General features: G+C 55.1%; 1 protein-coding gene across 1 annotated transcript; it reads left to right on the top strand.

Moving 5' to 3' along the window:
- Positions 1-60: 60 nt before the first annotated feature.
- On the top strand, positions 61-7,957 carry SLC20A1 (solute carrier family 20 (phosphate transporter), member 1). Its single transcript, XM_010287450.1, has 10 exons — positions 61-376; positions 464-604; positions 706-791; positions 2,338-2,434; positions 4,030-4,149; positions 5,749-5,997; positions 6,090-6,639; positions 6,741-6,926; positions 7,254-7,338; positions 7,796-7,957. Exons 1-10 carry the CDS (start codon positions 61-63, stop codon positions 7,955-7,957), a joined length of 1,992 nt encoding a protein of 663 aa, XP_010285752.1.
- Positions 7,958-8,741: the final 784 nt, after the last annotated feature.

Below are 8,741 nucleotides of genomic sequence, written 5' to 3'. Positions count from 1 at the left end.
CTATTTAATTTTATACCTAATTTATTAATACCTTGCCCCGCTTCCTTCCCCCCCAAAACCATGGACCCGACCCCAGCGGTGCCCCCCGCCCCCATGGCGGCCTTCCTCTGGATGCTGGTCCTGGGCTTCATTATCGCCTTTGTCCTGGCCTTCTCCGTTGGTGCCAATGACGTGGCTAACTCCTTCGGCACAGCGGTGGGCTCGGGTGTGGTGACCCTCCGGCAAGCCTGTGTCTTGGCCAGTGTCTTTGAGACAGTGGGCTCCGTCCTCCTGGGAGCCAAAGTCAGCGAGACCATCCGGAAGGGGTTGATTGATGTGGAGATGTACAACTCCACGCAGCAGCTGCTGATGGCGGGTTCGATCAGTGCCATGTTCGGTGAGAAATGGAGGGGTCAAAATGGGGGAGCAGTGTGCCCCCAGGTGCCCTGGTGAGGGCTTTCTTACCAGGTTTCTCCTTCTCCAGGATCAGCTGTGTGGCAGCTAGTGGCTTCATTCTTGAAGCTCCCCATTTCTGGTACCCACTGTATTGTTGGAGCAACCATTGGCTTTTCGCTGGTGGCCAAAGGGCAAGAAGGTGTCAAGTGGTCCGAGCTGCTAAAGATTGGTGAGTCCACCTCGCATGACCACACATGTGTGCGGCATCCCTATGTACCCTGGGCTTCCCCTTCCAGCAGCAGGATGTTGATCATGCCTCTTCTCTCCTAGTGTTGTCCTGGTTCATCTCGCCCCTCCTTTCGGGCATCATGTCTGCTATCCTGTTCTTCCTTGTCCGGAGGTTCATCCTCTGTAAGGTAAGGGTTGTCCACCCCATTTTCTGACACCTTGGGGCTCCCAGGTGCTCCCTCATCTGCCTGTTGGACTGGTTGGTTGGCTTGTGTGCCACAGCTTCTCCAGGCACATCATCCTTGTGTTGACACTTGGGTGAACCCTTCAGTAGGAGCTGAAGGGATGGGAAAATGAGACTTGTAGCTGGAGCCTGGGAGGTGAGGAGGCCTCACTCAACCTACTCCAAAACATCTGGGCCAGGAGTGTCCTGCCTGGCCTCAGCAGAAACAGCTGCAGCTTCCAAGTAGTGAAATAGCCCGGAATTGGTAAGATCAGAGCTGCTTGTTAGGCGTTTCCTAAGTCCCGGTGCAAGACTGGACGTCCTCTTGTGTCAGGCTGCAGATGAAGTCAATGACCAACAGCAACGGCTTTTTTTAAGTCCCTGGTGCTGTGGAAACTCTGCTTTGCTCCCATCTGGGGCCCCAGGTAAAGTGAGGGGCACCGGGGCTGGCTCCAGGGACATACTCCCACTGCTGGGAGTGTCTGAAAACCCAGGAAGAGGGATTGGGCACCCAAAGATGCTCGAAATGGAGGTGGCAGCTTTAGACCTCATCTTTGAGATGATGATGAACCTGGAGTGAGGATGCTGCCAGCTCAGAGCAGGGGTATCCAGCCAGCTGTACAGAGGAACTCCAGCATTTTCTGCTGCGTGTTTGAGGTTAAGTTATTTTAGGTCTTAGCTCTAACTGTTTCTGGTTCAAGAGATGTTAAGATCTTATCTACCTGGCAGCCCTTTAAAACAATTCGGTGTCACTGGTGTCAGAGTGCCTTGTGTAAGTGGCATTTCAAAACGGGGCTGGCCTTGTTGTGCTCCATTCTGGTGCTGAATTGGTTGTTCTGTCCTGCCTGGCAGTTGGCAATGCTCGGTGTGTTTGTACCAATGCTAGACCCCAATTGCTGGGCAGCAGCAGAGATTAAGTGCTCCTGCTGCTCTGCTGAGGACCTCTCTGTGCAGGTATGTGGTCAAATAAGCTGCTTTGAGTAATGGACTTTTTTATTTTGTCCAAGTCAGCTGGAAAGAGGTAAAAGCTTTGTCTGACAAATGGTTTTGCCCAAAAGTGCCTGGGGAGTGAAAGAAAATGTACGTGCAGCTGGAGACTGTGGGAGGTCTTGCAGGCTGGGGAGCCTTGGGAAGGCTTCAAGAGCCAGGCAGCCCCTGGCTGTGGTCACAGATGAGATGTTCCAGCCTTGGGAGTGGTGGGACACTCAGCTGGTCCTGCCCTGGGTCCCTGGGGAGCCTTGTGGGACCCATGGTGTTCTGCCACCTTCTCCCCCACTAGACTGTTGAGGGGGGTCTGACAGTGGCGCAGCCCCATGGGTTACTCACTAAAAGCTGTTGGGAGCTTCTGGCTTTTGGCAGGGCTTGTGGGAGCATGGTATTTGAGTTGCTGTTGGCAGTTGACTGAAGGCACAAACCCCCTTTTGGGAAGGGGCTGTTGTTGCTTGACTGCTCCTCAGCCGCTGCACAACCCTAAGGTCTGGCTTTCTGGAGCACTGATCCTTGTTTTGCAGGCAGATCCCGTTCCCAATGGCTTGCGAGCTTTGCCCATCTTCTATGCCTGTACTGTGGGTATCAACCTCTTCTCCATCATGTATACTGGTGCACCTTGTAAGTACGCGTCAGAATACTTGAACCTTAATTTTAAAATTCTTTACAAAACCTCCATTAAATGCACGATTTACCCCTTTTTTGCTTTACAGGGCTGAAATCTCCTAGAAGGCGGCTGGCCTGTGCCGGTTACAGAAGGCTGCAGGCTAGTGTGCGCTGAGTTCTGGGCTAGATAGTTGCCCAACCAAAGAGACCTGCTCAAACTAAACCCCTCCAGACCTTTCTCCTTAGTCTTCACAGGACTTGCAGATAACATGACTTCCCCTTCCCTTCTCTTACCTGTGCTAAAACTCAGGCACCTGGCTGCTGCTGAAGAGACTCCTCAGGCTGCCGGTAGTGAGGCTAGGAGCAGGGATGGAGGCTGTGCCTCCTGATTCACTTTGTCCCTAAGAATAAACTCATTATCCCTGGCAAGAAGAGCTGGCACCTGTACTGAGGAGTTTGTACTTCAGTTTGAAAAGCCAAATTGAAATGCTTGTTTGGCTGCTGTGTAGGGGCACAGGTTGTGGGCAGTGCTAGGAGGGGGCTTGGCAGGGGAGGGTGGCTTTGCCTGTGGAGCTGGAGACTCTGTAACGTCCGTCTGCCGGGGTGACTTGGCATGAGCTGTTTTTGTCTGAGCGTGGGTTTCCTGTTGTGGAGGAGTTGCTGGAGGTGGAGTGAAGGCAGTCAGCGCTGGCTCCACAGGGTTTTCTCTGTAAACAGTGTCTGGAAAAATTTTTGGAGGGATGTCAGCTTCCCCTTCCCTTGGCTTTCCAGCCTGGAGGAGAAGGCAGGGTTGCTGCAGTGCTGCTGGGGGCACTTTATTACTTGGCACCCACAGGGTGGATTCATGTTTGTAGCCTTCAGTGAGCCAGGCTTGGCATAAGCAAATAGCCGAAATGTGTGGGTAAAGTAGCTGCAATTGTGCTATTGGTGCATTACGAGTAGTAAGTAGCAGCAGAAAATGCAGGAGTTGAGCGGTCAAAGGCACCTGATAGCCCAACTGGGGGCTGCAGCAGGCTGTATAATGCAAAACCTCTGTGAAAAGTTGCACTGCATGTGAGAATGCTTGTAACTGGGTCACGTAACACCTTGGCTGCCTTGAAACTTGAGCTTAAGTTCCTTGGGACTTGTGGAGCAGGAGAACCATCTTCCCCCAGCAGCCGGAGGAGCTAACGGAGATGGGGCTTTCCAGTGGGAGCAGCCCAGGTCCTGTGTGTCCTCTCCCTGACGGGTGGAAGCAGTGCTGTTGCTGCAGTGGCTGTGCTGAGTGGTGGTTTTTTTTTTCTTTGACATTGCAGCAAGTGAGGAGACAAGGGCTGTGAGGAGCCTCCTGTCCCTGATCAGGTTTGGCCGTGGGAGGGAGGGGAAAGTGTCTGCACATGTGAAAGGTTAGCTTGTGATGGGGAAGACTGTAACCAGGGAGGCTTTGGTGTGGGTTAAGCTCTTGGCTTTGGTGTGGTCAGTGATGACTTTCCGATAGCGTTTCTCCCTGGCTGGTGAATTAGGTCAGGGATATTGCAGGTGGTGGAGTCCCTGTGCTGGGAAGAGCAAAGTCGTATGTCAAGGAGGCTTTTGCTCAGAGGTTTTCAAAGATCCGTTGTTTTATTTCCTAGTGCTGGGCTTTGACAAACTTCCTCTGTGGGGTATCCTCCTAATTTCGGCGGGGAGTGCTGTTGTCTGTGCTCTCGTCGTCTCGTTCTTTGTATGTCCGAGAATGAAGAAGAAAATTGAACGTAAGTAATGCTGCTTTCTGCAATCCTTTGGGGAAGAGCATGCTCAGACTAACAAACTTCTTTTCCCAGTGGGAGATCTCATTAGCCGCAGGGCTGTTATTAGCAGGGATCCTCAGCTTCAGTTATCGTTTAAGCTGCTCTGCAAAGCCTGAGTCACCAGGGCATGTCTCATTGAGCTGGACCCTGTCTGCTCCTAACCTGCAGCAGCACCAGAAAGCTGCTCCCTGGGACCCCAAAATACCCCTTGAAGTAGCTGTTGTGTTGCTGAGCAGTGCCTGGCAGCTGATTTCTGAGCAGGGCAAACTTTGAATTGCATGGGGCAGCAGGCAATATTAAACAGCCTGATTTCATTGTTTAACAGAGAAGGCGGCAGGAGACAACCTGCCTGTTAACTGGTGTAACCTTTAATCCTCTGCATACCTGCTGATCAATCTTTGGCCTGGCAGATGCAGATCACAAGTTTAAAGCTGTGTAAGCTGATGAAATCCTTTCCCTGTAGCAAAAAAAAAAAAATCTCCATTGAAAGGCATCCAAAAGAGCAGTCCTGAGCTCTGCCTCCTGAAAAGTACAGGCAGCTCTTCTGGAGTTGTGTGTGGTCTTGCATATAAATTGTGTGCAGTCTGGGGCACTTAAGGAACTGGAGATGAGAGGATAACCAGTGTCCTTGTCAGACTGGTGTAACTGGGGTGTGACTAACAGCTTTATGGCTGCTCTTGACATTCTTCCAGCTGTTTGAGCTTTGGCTTAACTCCTGCAAGACAGGCTTTCTGGCCTGCCAGACATGCTCCCCTGCCTGCTACGGCAGCCTGCCTGCTGGAGAGCATCAGCGGGAGGAGGTGGTGATGCAGGGGAGATGAGCTCTGCAGGGCCTTGGTGCCACAGCCTGGCCCTTGCAGCAAGCAAACTGGCTGGGAAATGGTTGTTTGTGACAAGGAGGTGTGTTTTGTTGTTGTCTGAAAGAGCTGACCTCATGTTTTCACCTGGAGAAAACATGCTTTTCCTGGTAGAGGGGGAGTAACAGCCTCAGCTTACAGGGCTTGGTGCTGCTGGCTTGGCTTTTCCAGTGGGACAGGAAACCAGACTGCCCTTGGGAGGTGGAGATGGGCTCCTGTTTGGGTTTGTCGCCCACCAGTGAGAGCTGGAGAGGAGCCCAGGTGGCTGAGTCCTCCTGGCAGGCTGGAGCTGATGGGCTGGCAGAGGAGCTGGGCTCTTCTGGGCACCTTCCCATCAGCTTCAGGGGTTACAGCCACCCCAGAAGCAGGTCCAGAGCATCCCACGGCCCTGGGGATGGGACAAACATGGCTCGAAGAGGAACCTCTGCCATAGGAAGAACAGGCATAAAAGCACCATAATGGTCTCACCACACCCCGTGTGGGTGGGTGGGGCCTAAAAATAGGAGATGAGCTGGCTTGTGATGGTTTGGCTGTTGTGCCCGGGACAAGGTACAACTGCCCAGCAGTTTCCAAAGTTCAGGATGGGGAGGAAGCTGTAAATTTTTATTTAGCTGCCATAAATCTGAGTGGTGATGTGTGTGGGCTTGCTCCTGGTGTTGGGTGTGGTGGTGGGAAGGGGTTTGATGGCAGCTGCCTCCCCCCACAGGAGAGATCAAATCCAGTCCTTCTGAAAGCCCCTTGATGGAGAAGAACATCAGCCCTAAGGAGGACCATGAGGAGCCCAAGGTGCCCCTGGGCAATGCCAAGAGCCCCATTGCTGATGTGGGGTCAGCTGTGCCCCACCGGGCAGTGGTGGAGGAGAGGATGGTCTCCTTCAACCTAGGGGACCTGGAGGAGGCCCCAGAGCAGGAGAGGCTCCCCAGCCTTGACCTGAAGGAAACTAGCATCGACAGTGGTGAGTGGTGGGGGTGATGCGGGGGTGCTGGTGTGGTCTCCCCCCACCCCAGGTATCCCTGGGTGCTAAATCCCTGCTGGCTCGCTTGGCAGGAGCTGTGCGGCTTCCCAATGGCAACCTTGTCCAGTTCAACCAAGCTGTGGGCCACCAGATGAGCTCCAGTGGGCAGTACCAGTACCACACTGTGCACAAGGATTCTGGCCTCTACAAGGAGCTGCTGCATAAACTGCACCTGGCCAAGATGGGGGACTGCATGGGCGACTCGGGGGACAAGCCCCTGCGACGCAACAACAGCTACACTTCCTACACCATGGCCATCTGTGGCATGCCCCTGGACTCCCTCCGTGCCAAGGATGGGGAGGAGATGGAGAAGCTGACCTGGCCTGTGGCAGACACCAAGAAGAGGGTCCGCATGGACAGCTACACTAGCTACTGCAATGCTGTGGCAGATGCCCACCCAGCTGCTGATGTGGATCTGAACACAGCCCAGGCGGAGATGGGAGTTGGTGACCACAAGGGCAGCAGTAACTCCCTGGAAGAATGGCATGACCAGGACAAACCTGAGGTGTCCCTCCTCTTCCAGTTCCTGCAGATCCTCACAGCCTGCTTTGGCTCCTTTGCTCATGGTGGCAATGATGTCAGGTCAGTTGAGTCAGCAGGGGTGGTGGTGTTGCTCGCCATGCCTGGAGCCCACCTTGCCCAGAGCCTCTGGCCCTCTAGACCACTTCTGCTTTCTCTTCCAGCAATGCCATAGGGCCTCTGGTTGCGCTCTACCTGGTCTATCAGACGAGTGATGTGGCTACCAAGGTGGCAACTCCCATCTGGCTGCTCCTCTATGGAGGTGTGGGGATTTGCATTGGCTTGTGGGTCTGGGGAAGGAGAGTCATCCAGACAATGGGGAAGGACCTGACTCCCATCACGCCGTCAAGGTAAGGTCTGCTTTGGGGCAGGGGGAGGCTTCAGGCAGTTCTAGAGCTGTATCCTGCTCCTGGGGCCCCTTTCCATGCTCCCTTCAGGAGTTTTGTTGCTTGGGTGGTGGAACTGGTGTGTGTGGCCCTGTAACTCCTCCCTGCATCCCTTGGGGGGTCAGTATGGGGCTGCTGGGTGTCTGGAGAGCCAAGTGAGGAGCTGATCCTGCTGTGCAACGTCTGCCTGGGGAGAGCAGTTCCAGGTCCAGCTGGGGCTAAGCCAGCCTGATGTGCCGGGAGGTGCGGTGGGTCTGGTACTGGGTTCTCATGTGCTTTCTGTCTCTGCAGTGGCTTCAGCATTGAGCTGGCGTCTGCCCTCACGGTGGTGATTGCCTCCAATGTTGGCCTCCCCATCAGCACAACCCACTGCAAGGTAGGTGGGGGTGGCAGGGAGGGGCTCAGCTTCCCCCAAATCCTGCTGCTAATAAGGCTGAGCTGTGCAGGAGGTACCAAATGAGGCTGCTGGCTGCCTGTCAGGTCCCAGCTCTGCCATTTGCATCTCGGGGTGGCAGCAGCTGCCCAGGGCTGGGGGGAGTCCCTGGGTGAGGGGGCACTCGGGGAGCTGATGAGAGAACAAAACTTTTTGATGGACCCCTGGGCTCTGCTAGGCAGCCATGGCAGCCTGGGTGCTGCAGTGCTGTGTCCCCACTGTTGCTCCAGAACGGTGGCTCCTTGCCTTTCTCTCTTCCTGGGGTCTGCTGGGTCCCTAAGGGCTGGAGTGAGACCCTTGGCCCCATGGCTGAGGCTTTCGCTGGGAAGGGCTGGGGGGTAGTGGGCACCCAGTGGGTGCCTAATCCTGCTGTGATGCTGAGCCCTGGCTCCTTGGGCAGGTGGGCTCTGTGGTTTCGGTGGGCTGGCTGCGCTCCAGAAAGGCGGTGGACTGGCGCCTCTTCCGAAACATCTTCATGGCCTGGTTCGTCACTGTCCCCATCTCGGGTCTCATCAGTGCTGCCATCATGGCTGTCTTCAAGTACGCAGTCCCGAAGGTGTGAGGGCACCGGGGCTCATGCTCCTCCTGCTTCCCTGCTGCCGCTCTCCCCTCCAGGAGCTGGGGAGGCTCATCCCACGGTGCGGTGGGAGCTACCATTATCTCGGGGGCTTCCTCAGTTCTGCATAGTGTTGTCACTGAAGTATCTTTTTTTAATATAAATGTCTTGGCGCTAAGTTTCTAGGCGGGGGGTGCAAGCGGTGGGGCTGTGCCTGCCCCTAGGGTGACTCCCCTGCTGCGCTGTAGCTTTAGATTAGCAGTTATGGGAGGCCACTTTTGTTGTTTTTAATGACTTAATTAAGATCCCCTGGCAGTGATTCCTCCTTGAGTAAGGACTGGGGCTGGTCCTTGCCCCTCCTGCGAGGGCTTAGGGTCTATGGGACATCACCCCGGCATGGGCTGTGCTGCGTTCAGCTTTGCTTCCATTGCTGTAGTGGTATGGACACCAGAGGCTGCCCAGCCATCCTGCTTGGGGGTCCCTGGGGGCAGCCCCTAGCCCCTCCCTCACTGCTGCTACCTCGGATTCAATAAAGATTTCCTTTGTATTCCAGTGCTGCCAGGGATCCTGGGCCGGGGGGGGGTGGGTCGGGTGGCCCTGGGCCCTGTCACGTGCTTCCCCTGTGGCCTCTGCTCTGCCCTTCCTTGGACCCACGCCCTGGGTGGGAGCTGGGCCTGGGGCAGCTGATAAGAGCCCCACGTGTTCCCCCAGTGTCACGGGATGGGGTGTAAACAGCCCTGGGCTCTGCCCTGGCCCTGCATGGGGGCTTATTGGGGCCCCACACCTGGGG

This window comes from Phaethon lepturus, unplaced genomic scaffold (genome assembly GCF_000687285.1).
Source record: "Phaethon lepturus isolate BGI_N335 unplaced genomic scaffold, ASM68728v1 scaffold37965, whole genome shotgun sequence".
Taxonomy (NCBI): domain Eukaryota; kingdom Metazoa; phylum Chordata; class Aves; order Phaethontiformes; family Phaethontidae; genus Phaethon; species Phaethon lepturus.
The sequence above is the reverse complement of the archived record's forward strand: the minus strand, read 5'-3'. Positions and strand labels throughout refer to the sequence as shown.

What these genes read in the sequence shown, in the direction of transcription:
- SLC20A1 (XM_010287450.1), top strand. Translation starts at nt 61, where the DNA reads ATGGACCCGACCCCAGCGGTGCCCCCCGCCCCCATGGCGGCCTTCCTC. An exon ending in GTCCGAGCTGCTAAAGATTG is followed by an intron (nt 605 to 705) that starts GTGAGTCCACCT and finishes CTTCTCTCCTAG; the next exon opens with TGTTGTCCTGGTTCATCTCG. An exon ending in AATGAAGAAGAAAATTGAAC is followed by an intron (nt 4,150 to 5,748) that starts GTAAGTAATGCT and finishes CTCCCCCCACAG; the next exon opens with GAGAGATCAAATCCAGTCCT.